Source organism: Pavona decussata, unplaced genomic scaffold, assembly GCF_977016875.1.
Source record: "Pavona decussata unplaced genomic scaffold, jaPavDecu1.1 SCAFFOLD_166, whole genome shotgun sequence".
NCBI classification, from domain to species: domain Eukaryota; kingdom Metazoa; phylum Cnidaria; class Anthozoa; order Scleractinia; family Agariciidae; genus Pavona; species Pavona decussata.
In genome coordinates this window covers 268,019-287,789 of record NW_028145577.1, presented here as the reverse complement: position 1 = coordinate 287,789, position 19,771 = coordinate 268,019, and the positions used below count along the sequence as shown (strand labels likewise).

At 38.2% G+C, this 19,771-nt stretch overlaps 2 protein-coding genes across 4 annotated transcripts in view; both read left to right on the top strand.

Annotated features, from left to right (window-relative positions):
• LOC146464260 (uncharacterized) overlaps positions 1-6,887 on the top strand; it is an 81,861-nt gene extending 74,974 nt beyond the window's left edge. For both annotated transcript variants that reach the window (XM_085130031.1, XM_085130030.1), the window contains exons 3-4: positions 3,748-4,637; positions 5,570-6,887. In XM_085130031.1, coding sequence (XP_084986157.1) covers positions 3,748-4,637; positions 5,570-6,047 — 1,368 coding nt within the window. In that variant the 3' untranslated portion in view covers positions 6,048-6,887. The remainder of the gene's footprint in view (positions 1-3,747; positions 4,638-5,569) is intronic.
• The window catches only part of LOC146464258 (uncharacterized), a 41,612-nt gene that overhangs the window by 12,113 nt on the left and 9,728 nt on the right, over positions 1-19,771 (top strand). Inside the window, exon 1 of one of the 2 annotated variants that reach the window (XM_085130029.1) lies at positions 16,368-16,401. The exons of the other annotated variant lie outside the window; for it this stretch is intronic. Coding sequence (XP_084986155.1) covers positions 16,385-16,401 — 17 coding nt within the window. The 5' untranslated portion in view covers positions 16,368-16,384. Of the gene's footprint in view, positions 1-16,367; positions 16,402-19,771 lie in introns of those variants that run through there. 2 annotated transcript variants of the gene reach the window in all.

The window sequence follows — 19,771 nt, the reverse complement described above, 5'->3', positions numbered from 1 at the left end:
ATAGGGTATGTAGTTTTGACGGATTGTCGTGAAATTTAACCAGACGATTTGATTTTCAAAATATTTTTCCCGTGGCGACTGTTTACGCAACACGCCTCAAATATTTTTTGCTACTCAAACTTTAGACGTGGATATCTAAATAACCAATAAGAATTTCATAAAAGCCTGACACCATTTTGTTGATTGATGCCTTGTGAATAACACTGTGCAGCGATTTCGTTCTTCGCGCGGCGTTCGATAACCGATCAATTCAATGGAACGATCATCGGTCGATTCGAGGTTCTACTGGCTCCCGGCACTTAAAAAAGGAAAAAATCGCTAAATTATATTTTTTTATAGGAAACTACATTTATTAAACTTTATAATGATATATAGTTTGTTAGAGGTTTATTAAAACTTGCGCGCGTACGAATTTTTTTCCAAAGGACACCCGCGAACCCAGGAAGTATCCATGAGAGGACCAGGCAGCGGTGATACATGCCTTCTCACCGATTTTAATGAAATTTGGCCAGATCGAAGAGCCCACCTAATAACTTCAAAACCAAAGTGGTTTGATATTTGGAATTTTACCAGCGAACCAGCGAGAACATTAACACGTAACACTTACTTGACGCATAACACTTAAAGCTTAAAACGTTTCAAAATTGGATCTATAACCAAGCGGATTCATCGTAGTTAAAAAAAAAAAAAAAAAAAAAAAAACCTTTCTCTTCTTAAAAATATGTAAAAACGTATACAAAATCAAATGCTCTAAAAACCCGACGTTTCGGCTAAAAATTCATCCTTCATCAGGGGAAAGTGATAAAAAAATTACAAATAGCGCGAATGTATCTTCTAAAAGACTTTTTACGATGAGCTACCCCGTCACCAGTTTTAAGCTATTAATTACTTAAATCAATTATCATTTTTAATATTTATTTATGTACAGTTTTTTTTTTAACTTTCATTTCTTGATTATTATTGCAAATTGTCACTGAAAAACCCCTATGGGTAGTGTCAATAAAGTATTGTATTGTATACAAGAAAAAATGCATTTTTAAATAATTAGTTTTGTCCTTAAAACGCTACTTTGCTTGACCAGTGTTAAGTTGAAAGACGTTCTTAAAGTTAAATGGTTTCCTTTATCTGAGCTGTATTTGAGTCAGATCAGAGCGGAAAACGCTATTTGTACGACTGAGAGTAGTTAGGAAAATTATCCATGTTTAACTAATGCTGCAAATCGATATTCACTTAAAAAATTATGTTCGAAGACCAACATATCATCATATGGAAAATGAAGCATTTGAAAATGTGGCAAATCATAATTGTAGTTTTTAATTTGTCCCTCGTCCATTTTATTCAGTGTTTCAGCCTTATTAAAGCGTAGTTCTAATTCTGTATTTGCCGACCTCATGTAGCCTGATAGATAAGTGGCTAACACATATATTATCAGTGCACAGTGTTGGCTCCGTTATCTGAATGGAAAACTCTAGAAATTATTTGTAAACAAAGATCTTATACAAGTCAATCTTCGCTTGAACGCAAAAAGAGGAAGCGAGTTTTACCGGTCAATATTTACCCAACAGTTTCAATATTTAACCATTTAATTCTACGCTTGAAATGGAAATAAAAACGATATTTAATTAACGTCTGAAAAAGTTTAGTAGGTGCCATGATACGAGAGAAGGAGTACTTCAATTTGAGCATAATTATTTCACATTTTTTTTTAATTGAATTTTATTTATTATTTATTTTTTCACTAGAAGTAGAAATTTGACAGTGTATTTAGGGGTGAATTCCGTTCAAAAGAAATTTCCTACATCCGTCTTGTGAAAAATTTTCAGTACCATTTTTTTTTTGTTTTGTTTTTACCTTTTTTTTGGACAGGATCTCGTGTCAGCATTTTTATCCAACATTCCAACACATCATAACTTGTGAGAAAGATAAGAGAGATTAAATAAAAACAACACTATTTTATCTGAAAACCATTCATCCGTTTCAAATCAGTTCCTGTCAACTGTTCCTCGGTGCTTTTGCCTCGAATGTGAAGATCTTTTAAGCTATGGAAACACGTGTAGATATACTGTAAACGGTAGGACAGCTTCACTTCAAAATCATTTCAAATTAAACGTTTTCCACAGGAAGGAAAATTGGCCGAAAAACAAACACTCACAAGTGACGCTTATGAAATGTTATTCTAGTTTATTGTATTATTCTCACGTGCTTATTCATTTTGGATGAGAAAACGACGAGTTTCTGAGTATTCAGTGGTAAATGTTTTATGAAAGTTTATAGTTGAAGGATCTGACGTTAAAATAGTGAACTAATATACTTCAAACGCACTCAAGTGACCTCATTACACAAACGTCACGAAGTAAACACTTTTAGCTAAGGTGAAAATAACTGAAGGACTTCGTTCTGCCTGATTAAGGCTAGTTGGTAAAAGAGCATTGCGATGTCTGAACTATTTAAGTGACGGTGATGTTAGCATCACCAAGGGAGCGAACTAAAGAAAACTGACCTAAAAGACATTTTATGATACGTCGAACTCATAATACAAACATGTATATACAATGTACATACCTTTAGCAGATGATTGCTTTAAAGTCCCTCCTCTTCGTAATCCTTATGTACTGAAGCATCGAGTTCTTAAATTTTGCTACGAAACATCCTGGTCTGGGAAAGTGGCGAAGGCAAAAACACAAGGAAAGAGCAACTCTTCCATCCCATAATACGAAACTTGCAAGCTTTGCTTTCTACATTGTATAACAAATTTTCTGTCACATAGTTTGACCATGGCTCACAAACATCCGAACGGACGGATCTCTTGTAGTTTCAACGATTTCCATCGAGATTATTCAGAAGTAACGGAACAACCCTCTGCCAAATGATATTTCTATCTGATACAAAGGAACATACACGCAACATTAACATTGCTTTATACTTCAACGTCACGTTATGTTCCATATTTGGTATTCCAGACAATGCCTCTGATTATGTGTCAATCAGGGATTTCAATCTAAACGTTCCACTCCAAAGGTTCCATCTCTGATTATAATACACATCATGTACATGTCACATCTAAAATGTTTATATGACCTTGAATTGTAATGACGCCGTTTTGAGCGTCACGGCACTTCTTCCCCAGTAACGTAACACTACTTGAGATTCTTTATTTGCTTAAAGCACAGGCGAAAAAAAGTAGGCATTTTTTTCTTCAAGTTTGGGAGTGAAAATTCCAAGTTATTCAGCATAATAGTGTTCATTTGGGCACGTAATATGAAGGATTATGACACTGTTGGCATACCAACAAAACGGCTAAACGCGCTCCTATATGTGTGGCCTTGTAAGGCAAAGAAAGTGAAAACTGTCTCCTTGAATGGCACAAGTAACACCTAATGGAAAAGTTGCTTGAATGAGGTTGCATATGACCTAATTAAGCTTACGGTATTTTTTTCTCCTGAAGGCACAACGAGTCAAGTTGTTCAGTTGATGGCGAGCTCGAGGTAAGCACAAATATTAGGCAAGGGTACATTCCCTATTGGCCTAGCATACATTACTATTCTATTACTACTCGTTTGGTACGTATCTTCAATTCGTGATAAAAAGTCTGTAACTTCAGAAGCCAATTGATAATTAAACCATATGCTGCATGTAATCGGCCTGATTCAATATCGTGACCTCTCGTAACATGGTCAATAGATGCCCAATATCGTGACCGCTCAAAACATAGTCACTTAACATATGCACGTGTTATTTTATAAACAGGGAAACGGAGAACAAGCCATCAGACCAAGCCATCTTACGGAGAGTGGTATCAGTGAGGCCAGTGGATTGAGTTACCCTACGGTGGAAGGGGCCGGACAGGTCAATGGATTGAGCTACGCTGCTGACCGAGCAGCCGAGCAGGACAATGGTTTGAGTCACCCCAATGAGGAAAGTACAATACAGATCAACGAATTTGGCTTTCCTACTGAGGGAGCTACTGGTGGACAGACTAACGGAGTCGCCCTCGTTACTAGTGAACAGGCCAACCGACTGACCTTCCCCGAGCGAGGTACTGCACAGACCAACAAGTTGACCCCCATTGCCGAGGTAGGAGCTGGACAGTCCAACGAGTTGAGCCGTCCAGCTGGGGAAGGTGCTGCACACGCCAATGGGTTGAGTTACCCAGGCCAGTCTAGTGAGGAAGGCGCTAATAAAACCAGCGGGCGAGCCAACGGGGCTAGCGACTCTACGTTGGGAGGTGATCAACTGTTCAATGGGCCAAGGCAACTTAATCAGGCAGGTGCCGGGCAAAACAACGGGCGGAACCATCCTAGTGACGGAATTGATGCAGAGACCATCAGATTGGGTCACCCTTCTGAGGAAAGTACTGAACTGCCCGACGGATTAATCCCTCCTCTTGACGGTCAAAATGGACAGGAAAATAGAGATGGAACAAACAGCAGAATTCAGGAGACTGGTGTTGGGCATTCATCACAGAGGCCACCCATATTTGGAAACCAGGCTGGTAGATTGAATGTCTCTGTTCAGGAGACAAGGCAGCCAAACATCCAATCCATGAATGCTACGAGTTCCACCAGTGAGCGCGAACAAGCTACAGTGCATCAGTGCAGTGTGGAAGAGTTTAGACAGTGGAGTCAAGTCTTGAGCATGTATGTATCGTTTACAGCTACCTTGATATCAATTGTATGTCTCGACTTGTTGTGTCCGGAGTTTTTTGTTTTTGTTTTTCTTTTCATATTTGAAAACAGGTACGGATTTCTAAAAACTTTATATTCAGTAAAGCTATGATTCATAACAAGTCAATCGAAATGCAATTGAGCAAAGAGCTCTGAGGTTTCGATTGTAATTAGTTAGTTAGTGAGTGAGTGAGTGAGTGAGTGAGTGAGTGAGTGAGTGAGTGAGTGAGTGAGTTAGTTAGTTAGTTAATGGTAGCTAGAATCAATGAAAGGTTAAAATGGAAGACTTCAATACAGTAATTACCTCCTATCCTGAAGCTTTATTTAAAAAAAATACCGTTCCAGGTAGTTTAACTATAGCGACAAACCTTTTGACAATTGAATCGACATAAATTAAGACAGGAAGTGAGCCATCGCATGATCAGTTTACTGACGTCATCTGCGTTTTTGTATTGATAGTATTCCCTTTGTTTCCTGTCATAAATTTTGTTGAGAACAATTCCATAGTCCATAGTTATATACCATCATTTGTGGGATTTCCAGGTATTCAATCTCCAAGAAAATTGGATAGCTGTGCCAAAATGAGATCATGACAGTAACGATTTTTCAGTTACAATGGCGATATAGGGACACAAATAGACTAATCAATCAACTGTGACAGTCCATCTTGTAAATTTATTTTTAAGCCACAATCGAAATCTATCGGCTCACTAAGAAACGAGCAAAGGGATTCATGACCTTGTATCATTGTGTTTCCTGACTTCCCTGTCTTGCAACAATAGCGAAAGAAAATGGAAATTTGATAAGCCGTTCAGACGCAAAGCTGCTCTTAGTGTTTGTACACTGAAGGGGCGTTTGGCAGAGATATATGGTTAACACCTAACTATTAATTATTTCATTCTCAGGTCCAATCCACAGAAGGCAACCAGGTGCAAAGGAAATGTAAACAGTACCTACTTCATTTTTGAAATCAGTGAAATCCATCAGCATCGACAGTTTGCAACACCAATCTTAAGTCAGGCCGTTTTTACAGATACCTACGAATGGAAAGTCGGCATTAGATTGTACCCCAACGGTGTGGACAACGGATGGGGCTCACATGTGGCGGTTTTTGTTCACCTGATGAAAGGTGAATACGACGATCTTTTGGATTGGCCTTTTCCTGGAATAATCACGCTTTCAGTCCTAGATCAGAGCAGTGACAGGAACCACATCAGTCAATTAGTGCAAGCCAAGCCGAACCTGTTGGCATTCCAGAAGCCTGATGACACCATTCGCCGTACTGGATGTGGCTTTGTGAAGTTTGCACCTATCGAGGTCTTCTTTCGCCCTCAGTATGTAAAGAATGATAAATTGTTCTTGAAAATCGAGTTTTCAGCATAATTAATGTGACTATGTGTGCTTATATTCGCAATTGCAAATGACAAGTTCGAGATGAAATTTGTAAATCGCGCTGTTAGCTGCTGGTAACTACTTTGATACTACAGAAGTATCCAATACAATCCGATTTCTCCACGTTAACTATTAAAACAATGCTTAGTCCACAAACGTGTAATGTACTCTTAAGGTACGAACAGCATCGGGTTATACGTGCATGTTTTTGGTATCGAGTGATAGGATAAGACGTTAAGTAGCCTAAAGATTACTTCTCATGCAGTTCGGAGTTTTACAAAAAAAAACAAAAAAAAAATTGATTCATCTATTTTTTCTTTTTTGTTACTTTAGAAACAGTAGACAGTGGACAGGTTCATTAAAGTTCCTAACCTTTTCTACGCCCTTAATGATTAGCCTTTAACACTATAACTTTGACTTTGAAGGCGGAGAAGAGGGATTGAGTTTGGAGGCTAGAGGCTCAACTACGGCCAACGCCCTCTCTTAACTACTTCCACTGCAGTAGGGGCGATAACAGTATTAACATTGAATGACCTGTAAAAGACGATTAATTATTCCATACGAATATACGAAATTTCAATGCATGCCACCTTAGTAACCATTAAAGTCTTTTCAATTTTACAGTGTAGTAAAAATATGTTTAGCCACAAATATGCATAGGTTAAACGCTTTTACAATGCCGGTATACCAGGCGAAAAGGAACTTTTGTGGAGCATTTATGTGTAAAGTAGATATGCTAACTTTGTGTTGGAGAAAGAAAATCTATTGTCTTTACTATTGCCATTCATTTTTTAGTAAAGCTTGTATTTTTTGCTACTATACTTTTTTGAACTATCATTTTGACTCAAGAACAAAATCTGCCTTTGTAAGACGCCTTGAACCTTTCTCCTTCCTACTAACGGTCAATTTCTGGGGCTCACCCATCTACTTAAACAATGGCACTTCGTTTTCAGTCATCATTTGGTCATAAAAAGGAATAGATTTTTTCCATCGCAGAGCAATATTTATCAAATAACCATTATTATTAAAAAAAAATGGGTCATTGCAATATATAATGCAATTCCAGGGATTTGATTGTTTTAGCGGCCATGGTATGTATTACTATTAGTATATACCACACAAGTTTTTTTGCGGATTTGCTTCCTAAAGGATCCCATAGAACTCCCTCATTTGAAGATCGATGATCAACAATTAGAGCTTGTAACCTCGCATAAAGTACTTGGTCTGGTCATTCAGAATAATTTAAAATGGAATAATCACATTGAATCTATTGTCACCAAGGCTTCTAAACGCCTTCATATACTCCGAGTACTCCGTCGAGGGGGCGTTGAGATTAATGATCTAATTTCTATCTATTCCGCCCTGATACGATCCTTACTAGAATATTGCTGTGTAGTATGGCACCACACTCTTCCCTCCTACCTCTCACAAGAGTTAGAATGCATACAGAAACGTGCGTTCAAAATCATAGTTCCCGCGCTTTCCTACTCAGAAGCTCTTCATTTCCTAAATTTAAGAACATTAGACGAACGACGTAGTGAACTTTGTGTTAAAACTCTTGAAAAGATCTCAAGAGGAGGACCTCTTGTTAAACATCTTCCAGTAACGAGAGAGCACATGCATCACTATCAAACGAGAAGCGCTAATAAACATACATTAATTAAATGCTGGACAGAAAGATTGCGCCATAGTTTTTTCCCAAGCACTATTTTAGCTTTCAACGATCTTTAGATTTTTAGATTTTATACCCAATTTTTAACTTGCATAAGTATGAATTTATTTGTAATTTTGATATGAAACTTATTGTAACCCAGTCCCTCATTGATTGATTAACAGTATGTAATTCTTATAGTTGTACAATTGTAACCACATTGTAATTCAGATTAACTGCGATGATGATGGAATTAAACTTCTTTATTATTAATATTATTATTATTATTATTATTATTATTATTATTATTATTATTATTATTATTATTAAATGAATAGTCCTTAACGTGCGTGCTGATTGGCTAGCTTAGAAGTGATTAGCCAAGTACTCTTCACCTCCGAGCAGCCGAAGAGAAACAAGATGGCTTCCCGTTGCGCCACGGTCACTTAAGAGGGCAATATTTTGATAAAAGAGATGGCCATTACAAAAAAATACAAAAATTGCAAGGAATTTTGGTTTGACGGCATTACATGGTAAGTTATTTAATCTTTTAAACCTCATATTCTAAGGCGAAATATAAAAAGAAAAGACTATTGTTTACGAAAACTGCCAAGCACTATAATTGAAACATCTAATGTTTTGCAGTATGGTTTCAACAACAGGACAAATTTCACACAACAATCGAAGAAAAGACACGTAGGAACTCCAGAAGTTTTATTTGTCCGCAAGAAAGCGAGACGGAACTTTCTACAATAAGATATCGCTTACCGCGCGGCGCGCGAGATTTTAAAATTTCCCACCATTTTTGGTATTTTGTCAAAAATACAGTGATTTTTTATCCATTTCTTATTCAGCTATACCAAGAGAGGATCAATTAAGGGGTATCCCTTGATCCTCTCTTGGCTATACTAAAACAATTATTCACCTCAAACAATTATTCAGCTCAGTGTTGGTGAATGTGATGTATATTTACCTCGCCGCTTCGCAGCTCAGTAAATATTCATCATTATTAAATTCTAAGCCTCGGATATTGCATTTCTAGCGTCCTGATTGGTTCACTAAATCAACTCATATACCGTAGTTTGACCTTATATGGAAACGAATGCCCCAGGTGTCGCTAAGCTAAATTTTTTCTCGGCGGGAAGCGAAAGTTTCTTCGCAAAAATGTAGAAAAAAAGAAAAGGAAGAAATACCAAACAATGCCATCTCAATATAGCAACAATAAAAGCCGCAACGTTCGGTATGACACTATTTAATGGTACGTATCCCTGAAGTTTCCTTTAAAATTAGAAAAATTGCTCGATTTTACGATTTAGATCACATAAACTTAATAACAACAACAACAATAACAACCAGTTACCTTCAAAAATTTCAGGATGGCTTGCAAATCCTGGCGGTAAGAGGTTAAAACCGATCAAAGAAATTTCTCAAGAAGAGCTTAGTGCCTGCCTTTATGTTTTTTCTACGAATTTACGAGGACTCCAGTTACAAAAGTTCATCTATATATGAAATCCGTACCAGCGGCGGCAACAATGTTCGTTTCCGTCGCTCGGCACTACTCAGCAAAACATTTGCACAAACGTGCACAGCTCTAACGCTTCTCGATAAGCTTGAAGTTTAAAAACTTGCACTGAATGCTTGTCTCAGTGAGGTTGTACCTCGTACACTTGGACTCGCCTTAAGTGTTTTAAATCGTCCGCCAGGAATTCAGTTCAGCGTAAAAAAAGCCTTCCTTGATCACTTCCTTCTCTCGGCACCACACAGCAAAACATTTGCTCAAATGTGCACAACTATTACGCTTCTCGATGAGCTGGAACTTCAAAAGCAATTGAATGCTCTTCTCAGAAAGATGGTAACTCGTACATTTAAACGTTTCTTGAATTTGAGATGTCCGACTGTGTCCGATTTTCTTCGCTTTCAATTTTTCATTCAACTCCGTTTGCAAAGCGCTGCGCGTGTCATGTGATCATTAAGTTTCGCGCACTTTGGTCGGAGGTCGCCTCAACATCCGGTCGTTTTAATTTGAAAGAAATTTTTACTTAAAATAAAATTCACTAAACTTCAACAGCAATACCCAAACGCGGAGAATTTAATAAACAACTATTCCATTCGCGCTTGTTGGATATGAGATTGGTTATAGCCAACTCGGCGCTTTGCGCCTTGTTGGCTATTTACCATCTCATATCCAGCGCGCGCTCATGGAATAATTGTTAACTATTCACCTTCACTTTGGTGAATGATTGTTAATTATACCATGCCCGAGGAATAGTGACCATTAATTGGCTGCTGGTTGTTCATTCTTGCAAAGAGATAGCAGCGACAGCTTGATTTATTTTAGATTAAACAATTATTCCACTCACGGTTGTTGGATATGAGATGATTATAGCCAACTCGGTGCTACGAAAATCGTTGACTGTCTATCATCTCATATCCAACGGCGCGCCATCGTGGAATAATGATACGTGTATAGGACTGTTTCCATTACATTCCTCAGAGCCCTCACGGTTTGTTAAAGACCTTTACCATGCGGCAGCCATGTTGAGCCTCGGAATAATAAAAAGTTTTGTTTATGCACAGCAATTCTCGCACTGAATTCGCGTCTGACCGAGGATTGTCGTACGAAATGAAAGCTTTTATTCTACCGAGACTCAACATGGCCACCGAGTGGTAAGGGTTGCCTGAGCCACCCCCACACCCCTACTCCCTTCTTTAGACATTCACTGACCACAACGTTGTGCGCTATTTAAGGAGAAAATACATCGCTTGTACGCATTGGGCTCTGCTTCCGTTGAGACGCACTTGAAATCGTGCTATTTAAATAACAGTTCTCTCAAGTGAATATTATTGAGTCATGTGATCAAGAGTCTATTTGAAGCCAAAGGTAAAAATTAAGAGCATAGCGCCCTCGTCTTGCCTTCAAAGAGGGCACACAAAATAAAGGCGTGTGAAGGAGAGTTTATTTTACAAGCGTCTATAACGCAAGGCATGCCGAGTAAAGCCGGAGAGAACAGACTCATAACTAGTTCACCGTAAGTGCTACATAATTTCATTTGACTGAAAAAATGGTCTCTATCATTTTTTTATTGAATACGTGTCAACCTGCGGTTTTGAAAAGGCTGTCGACGAAACTTTAAGCAGTTTTCGTGGACCCGAGATTCAGAAAGACGTAGATGCGATTGAGAGAGGAAAGAAAAATCGAGACTACGCAACCTGTTGTTTTTTTTGTTGGCAACTTTGAACGAAAACCCCGTACACCGCAAGATTCGAGCAGACTCATTGTCAGTACTCAGGGTAGATGTATTTTCAGTCTTATAGCAGATGGTGTCCGAAGGAACCTAAATATATATATATATCTACTCATGAGGTTACCATTCAGCCCAAGTAATGTGATACTCGCAATTTCTTTTCTTCAAAGAAAATGGTAAACCACTGCTTAGCAATATGGGAAGTAATGCATTGTTCTGGACTAGTAAAACTTTATCCTGGGATAGTAATAGTTACAAATTTTCCTGCGAAATCGCGCGGAATATCGCCTGATACTTAGCCGACGAGGCCGTAGGCCGAGTTGCCTAAAATCAGGGGATATTCCGCAAGATTGAGCAGGATAATTGTTTTATTATTCAGCACATTAATAACAAGGCACACATTTATAGCAGAAAAGCTGAACTTTATTTGTCAAAAAAAAAAAAAGAAAGAAACTTGTAACATTTTCCCGCGTGCGGACAGGCATGAATGAAAGGTGGCAGCTTTGCTCAAGTTTGAATGAAATCGAGAGCGTTTTGCATCAAGCTGGACATTAAAAAATTGAGTACTCGTCTTGTGCGCCAATCGCTCCGGCAAGATTTTCTACAAATTTCTAGCACCAAAAGCTAAAGCCAAGCAGTATTTTGAAGCTGCGAAGGATTTGTTGTGTCAGCTGGGGCGGAATGAAAGACTGGAAATGCTTTTCAACGATTTCTCGGGTGAGCGTTTCTTTGTTTACTACGCAAGCAATTTCACGATCTTTCCTCATTGTTTTGACAAACGCATCTAGTGCCTTGTCAATGCTTGCAAGAACTCTGGATCTTTTATGAATTTGAACGGTTTTTCAAGCGGCTCTAGATCTGATGTTTCTGAGAACAATTACTTTGCACGAGTTCCGTTGATCTTTTTGTCCGACAGAAAGCCAAACTTTCTCCAGGCACTTCAGTGTGAGCTCGGATTTTCTCAGGTGGTTTTCTCCATCTCTTCAAGACGAGTCAAAATCTCTGTTTAACGGTTGCGAGAACCAATCTAAGGAAATACATGTACTGTTTGTAATTTCTGAGCCCTAGAATACGGGGCAACCCAAAAGTGTAGCGAAAACAATACTTTAACGTTTTTGCTGAACCAGCAGCTTAACTGTAAGCTTAATTTGCCAGTTCATAAATAGAAAGGTAACCAGTAAAAGATTTTGTACTGACCATTACAATTCTTAACAGCAAACTTGGTTGTCTTTGTTGTGTTCAGTATAAAACAGCGTTATTTATAGTTTGGTGTTCTTGCGAGATCGTTACTTTTTGAAAGCGCTCTGCCTGCCATTTTTCTCCCGGACGTACGAAAACTACGTATTTCGCAGGATATCTGTTGAGTGCGGACGACATATATTGAGCTTGCAATGACCATATTTGGGCAGTGTCACAATGTGTTGAATAATAACATCACATATTTGTTTGATCAGACGGCCCTACAAGCTTCTAGCTTTAAATCTAACCGTGTATAAATGAGTTTGCTTTACCTTTTGACATGCCCAAATGATGGCCTGTAGATCTGTTTTCTTTGCGGTATTAAGAGGTTTTCTACTTCCTCTTGGGAACTTTTTCTTCTAGAAATAATGATCAAGTGTCAAGTGTGAAGTACTTGCAAACGTGTCTCTATTTTTGTTGGTTTCATTCCACTATTCCATTCCTGCATTTGCAAAAAAGGGAGAAAGTCGTCTTCAGGACGAGGTTACTCGCACCAGTGCATTTAAGATGGTGAACAAAAATGTATTTCAATGGAGATCACTGCTTTCTGCTTTTGGAAGTGACAGAAAACAGAGGCAAATGCGTTGGCAGGCCGCGAAAAGGCTGGCCGGCTCTGCAACAGTAGAAAGCCGCCATAAGGCGTGCTACCTTTCGAACATTTTCCCTAAGATCCCCAGATAGAGCGAAATGGAGCTGGATGGGTTACTGATAAGGAAACCGAAGGATTTACCAAAACTACATACAAACTGATCGATCAGTAAACGCGGAACATAGCCTAATTTTAAAGGAAGACGTGAGAAATGGCGTCACGACTGTAGATTGTTATTGATCCACTGAGTATATAATTCTGGAGGGAAAGTGCCCTTGGCAGCCTTGGGACCTAATGGAGACAGCCTCATTTTGGGTCGAAAATGGTAAACAAAGCAACCGTTTCCCAGCCGTATATTCATGTTGTGAGTATTAATATTCTATATTTTAGTAATATTAGTCTCTAACCATTCTTAATGGAGCAGGAGCTCTCAGGAGACTTTTGTGGGCTGTGCCCCTGTTGCAATACTGGCCCGGGTTTTTCAATGAGTGGATTACCTGTACTCTATAGCCATCCAGTGGATAAACCGCTATCAAAAAGATAAAATGCGCTCCAACCAATACATTTTATCCGCTGGAAAAAAGTTATCCGCTCCTTGAACAACCTAGTCTCCCTCGCAGCCGTTCTGTGTCTCTTCACACAACGCTCCTCCCCGTAAACAGCTGCTCACATTCGAACCACATTCCTTTCCCGATTTTAGCCAATCGCAGCTACAGTTCCATTTTCTGGAAGTGCCTCACGCCAAATTATCTCTTGATGACTCGCCCAATCATAGCCCAAGTTTTATCGTCAGATAATTTGATAAGAATCACGTTAAAATGGGGCTGACATACCTGTGCGACTCCCACTGTGTGTCCATTGTGTTGATAAAAGCCTTTTCAGTTTTGCTTTTACAAGCTAGTCTTAATGTGATTTTCTTTCTGTATAAGAGATTCTCCCCTTTTGATCAAAATGTGATGCGACCACTCTGCTTAATGGTGTTTGTCGTGATCATCAGGGGGAATTTTCAAATATACTGAAATATTATGGAGGTTTTTTTTTTTTTTTACTGATCATATGCATTCTGAGCCATTAGGATTAGTTTTTGATATGCTAGCCAGGACATTTGATTAGGTTTATCCGCTAGGATTAACTGCAAGATTTCAGGTAGTGCTAAATAAATGTTATCTGTGGAGACACAGGATCCGTGTATCTCTTATTACTTGTGATTTGCTCAGGTATCTTGCTGCAGGAAGATTGCAGGATGTTTGTTTATCGTGGTTCATTGTTATCTCTCGTTTGTCATTGTTGTCCCGTTGTCTTTTTTTCGGATGAAAACTAACGTTATTCTCGCTTCGCTGATACATGATTGGCTCCTTCAATAGACCCCAAAAAACAAACAATGGAAAAGGAATGTGGTTTGAATGTGAGCAGCCGTTTGTGGGGAGGACCGTTGCATGACAAGACACACAATGGCTGCGAGGGATACTATGAACAACTGGACCCTGGTGGTTTAGGCCTTTTACAGACACCAGTCCACTCAGTTGCCGAACTTAATTGACGAATTACATCTGGCAAAAGAGTGGCATGATTGGCTCCTTCAATAGACCCCAAAAAACAAATAATGGAAAAGGAATGTGGTTTGAATGTGAGCAGCCGTTTGTAGGGAGGACCGTTGCATGGCAAGACACACAATGGCTGCGAGGGATACTATGAACAACTGGACCCTGGTGGTTTAGGCCTTTTACAGACACCAGTCCACTCAGTTGCCGAACCTAATTGACGAATTACATCTGGCAAAAGAGTGGCATCTGAATTAGTTCAGTATGGCAGCTGATTCAGACATCGCTCCTCTTATGTGCTGAACTTTAAAAATATTCATACATGATACATGTAAATTACCCATTTTTTAATGGTGCTTGTGATTCATTCAAAGCCCCATACTGTGACTAGTCACAGATGAAGTTTTAACCATCAAATCAGGACAAACGTGACTGCCACTTAGTAAGACTCGCGAGTCTCGTGTTTTTTTTTTTTTTTTTGTTTTTTCACTTCTTTCAGTTTGCTAGGTTTTGTGCTCAATTTAGGGAGAATTATGTTGGCACAAGTCTGTTTTACCTGATCTTCTGACGAAATATGTAGAACGTAAGGTTAAAATAATAAAAACAGGTCAAAGAAGATTAGTTTAGTTTCTCCTTTTGTATGACATTTTAGCAATGACTGAACCAGATCAGCCATATCTTTGTACATAATTCCTGATTTTGTGTATCAGTGAAAATTGTTTATTCTTTTTTGCAAGGTTTGGCAAATTAGGTGCTGCAGAAAGTACCGTATGCCGTCTGCATCAGTCGTCACTCCCAAGCTACTCCAGAGTAAAACTTCTTTGATCAGGTTTGGCACATGAGTGGAGTAGCATCTGGAACAGGCCTAAAGTTAACATGCATATAACGTTGTAGGTAAGTTATTTTTAATAATACGTTTTAGGCTTAATAATATGCTACAGATGGAGACGAATAGAGCAGAATATATGACACCATTGAACCAAAAATCTTGCATCCAAAGATAGTGGAGGAAAACATTGATAACTTTAATGGCATAACTTTTGATGCTACAGGAGGATCTTCATTTACATGTTCTGTATTTCCCAGCAATTGTGCTTGGTACAACGAATCTTAGCTTGTGGAAAAGTATTATTCTTGAAAGTGACACAGGCATACTCGGAAAAAAAGAAATTCCGAGTGCTCCTATCAGGAGTTGAACCTATATGTAAGACCTACCGACTACTAGTTTGGATGCTCTACCACTGAGCTACACAAGACTCATGGGAGTTAAGACGATTAAACTAGGTTTATGGGACAAATATCCTGCATACTGCTGAAGGTTGGTCGGTCAAGAATTCTTGAGATTGGCCTCATTTTTTTTTTTTTTTTTTTTTTTCTTTTTTAACAAAAAACGTGGTTGGCATCCAGCCATCTAGACCGAACAAGCCTGGTCAAAACCCTATATATAACAAAAAACAACTCAGATAAAAATACAACTAAGAACAATTTTTTTGAAACGCTTTATTTGCAGTTGTATACATTTCTATTGACAGGGACTAAGTATAGTAAACACACGGTTTTATTGCACTTTATTGAAACCACTTGAGAAATCAAGAATCACTGAATAGCTCTTCTCGAGTTACAAAAGGCAGGACAAAACATGGTTTGACTGCCCCGTCGCTCTAGTTCAAAATAACTGTTGTCTCCAACCTGGGATTCTTTTATTATCGATAGAGCAAACTACCCCTCGTGGTTACCCGTAGAAAGGAAAAATTCGAGTTGAGCATCACCAGAGTCTACTGAAAGATTCGTAACAGGAGTTCGATTACAAATTTCCCGAGCAAAATATTGGCATCCGTCCAAATAGTTGGTATATATTTACAGGACTAGATGTCTGATGTCCGATGTCCGATGAACAGTGATCAATCAGTCATCAAAGTCATCAAAATGCACCTGCTCAATTCCGCCCCGGATCTGAAATGCCATTAAAAAAAATAGTAATTATCAACAAGAGAGTCACTTATATCGGCTATTTATAACAGAATTTTTTGTGTTATGGTTGTGTCATGGTCGAGGAAATTCAAATGGCGGATTTTGAGCGGTATAGGATAGAAAGCTGTCATGTCATATAAAAATACAGCTTTTACTATGTCTCTTCAATCAATTGTCGAAAGAAAACTCATCCATCCGTATTGTAGTCTATCTTCTTATTCAGACACACACGAGTCCACTCTCATGAACTACGAGTCTAGTTTGTCTTTCCTGTCACATAACGAATGCCTCATTATATTGTTCCTATGGCTGATAGAGGTGCAGATCTGCTAATTTTCTTTTCGTTTATTTAGATCACCTATTCAGAGTACATTACAGTAATACCTCAAACAGGCGCGAATCCAAGAAAAAAAATGTGACCGTTTTCCGATAATGCGAGTACCGAAGGCGCAAAGTTCTAGAGGATCCGTGGACATGCTTCGCCTCGAGTTTGTCATCCCTGAGTTTCAATTCAACTTGTCTTGACAGGCATTTTCCATACTTAAACATGGGATTTTTTTTCTAAAACTATCCATTAATAGTCATAAATCTGACTATTTGCCGTAAAACGGTGGGGACCGATCTGGATACGCGCATGTCGACAAAGAACTTTTGTTACAAAAATTAATATATCGAAATTATGAGTTTCCAGAATTTAGCTCCATACAGATTAACTCGCCATTTCCTTTTAAGTTGTCTTTTGCTGATGGTCAGTTTGAAAGTAAAGTTAATTGAAATAATTACCTTCCCAAGACATAACAAATAACTCACAAGCAATGAAGCACAGAGCATGCAAATAAATAAAACCATAACATTAGGAACTTAATGTTGTGCGCAGATTAATATCCTAGAGAAACGGCTCTCGCTTTCAGTACATAGCTATTTAAAGCACCCAACTTCACGGCGATGATTCAAATGTAATCAGTATCTAAAATCAACATATGTTTAATGAAAATGCATTCTTATAGACCATTAAAGTTGCAATCTATCAAGCTGTAATTTCTTCGCTTAGTATTTTTATTTTGAGATCATATATAATGATGCGATTTCCCTTTGCAGTGACGAAATAGTTTTATTGGCTTTCGTTTTTACGTCATAATTATCGCAATGAGCTCTTAACAAGTCTTTAATTGAAAGACTAGACTTCTGCATCATTAAGGATGCATTAAAAAGACTAATATTTTGCTGTCTTCAATATTCAACTTAGTTTTTAATAGATGCAAAACGTTGATTGCACAAACTTCAAATAAATCATTTCATCTAGTCCGTACGCGTTAAATGTTGTTTCAGTTTATCTATACCATAGTATAAAATACTTATAGTCCTTATGCTTTTATCGGCTAAAATAAAATTAATGACTCAGAGGACGATGGGTTTACCGATTCATAAAAATTCTTTTTTTTTTTTTTTTTTTTGGGACTATAAATGTCAAAGCTTTATTAATCAGGCTGACACAGTATTAAGACAAACAGTAAACAAACTTTCAAAATTGTGCTCTCTTGCGAACTGTAAAAAGTATCTTCATTTAACCATTCTAACACTGAGTCCCCCCCGAATAGACTCAGACAAACATTTCGATCCGGTCATCGGCAAAATGTATGTGCTAGGGCAGTAATAGAGAAACGAAAGTGCTTGCATTTTTCGAAACGTTACTATTGACATCGGTTAGGAATTTTCGAAAACTACAATAAATGAATTATAAAAATGAAGTATAGAAATGTATAAAACTACCGTCTTAGGATTTATAGAAAGCCAACTATGAATTTTCAAAGTTGAAGTCTTGAAGATTTATGAAATCGAATTTACGCGCGTGACGGCGCGAACTCTAAACCGGCAACCGGATGACCGAAGCTCAAATCAATTTCTTGAACAGAAACACTTCTTGCGCATATCAATAGTACAATTCTTTACCTTAATTGTCTTGCGAGAATCATGCTTTAAGGACAAGCCCAGCAAGATATATGATTTTTTAAAGATGTCGCCTGCAAGATCTCATGTTGCGCGGATTACTCAACAAATTCCTAGTGCTTCACATCGATTCACGCGCATTCGAATTGACGACGAGAAAACAATCTTATGATTTTTCGGCCATAGGTATTCGATTAGTGAGATAAATAAACTTTATAAAGATGATTTTCTTATTTTCATATGATTAGTTTCTCAAGAGATATGAATTTTCAAAGGTTGGTTACATGTTGAGGGCACTTGCATATTTTCACAAGAGCTGAACTCGCAGAAAACTCGCTTGCATTTTTCGAAGAAAAAATTTACATCGCTTAGCAATTATCAAAAATTCCAATAAATAAACTTTTCAAAAAGTATCTAACTACCGTTCTAGAATTAATGTAAATCGAATTATGAATTTTCAAAGTTCAAGATGCATGTATATGTAATCAAATTATGCGAGTGACGGCGAAAAGTGAAAACACGAGTTGGAACCAATTTCGTGAATAGAAATGTTTCTTGTGCATCGCCATTCTTAATTTCTATGAATAAACTTACACTTCCTTACTTTTATTTTCGTGCAAGAATCATGATTTTTCGACAATCCTAGCCAGAGAGATGATATTTTTAAAGATTCAATTGCAATGCGAGGTCTCATGTAGCGCGAATTAAGAAACAAACACATAGGGCTTCACGCGCGAATATATAATCAAGTGAGTCTTCGGCAATGGAGGCTATTCCATTAGTGCGTTAAAGCTTTATAACCATAGTTTTTTTTATTTTTATACGATTAATATGTTGAGAGATATGATTTTTCAAAGATTGGGTTACTGACAAGTTGACGACATGACAAGTTGACGCTTGCCTTTTTCGAAGAACAGAAACTTTTCAATTCAGGTAACTCGCAAATTTCTCTAAGTACTTTTGCGTCATCAAATGCTCGGATGAAGAGTATGGTAATTCCCACTATTTATGCAGTCTTTAACACGTTCCACAAGCTCTTCGCATTTACCACTTAATTTCAATCCAGTACTTTAACCACCGTTTCAGCTCCTCCACAGTATATTCCTGCGGTTCTTTTTCAAATACAGAGCCAGGAACGCCATAATCGTCTGTAAGAACCGTCAAAGATCGAAGCAAAACTGAACTCGTTAGTCATTGTTTGTCTGAGTCACGAGAAATTTACTGACGTATGACGTTAGTGCAATGCACTGAACCGTACAAAATCACGACCCAAGAAACCACAACGCGTTTGTCTACCGGAAGTGGTAAAGCTCTTTTTTGATTGGCAGTAGAGACGTTCCTGCGCTATCATCTTAAAATAGCCGCAGTATGTGAATAACCACAGCCCATTCAGCGGCGCGACTTACTAAGACACAAAACCCCATGAGTAAAGAGTAAGAAAGTAAAGAGCCTTTGACTTTCAGACCCAGAACATACCGCCCGATAAAACATGAATTTCGATAGAAGTCAATTATCATTTTCCGACGCACGAC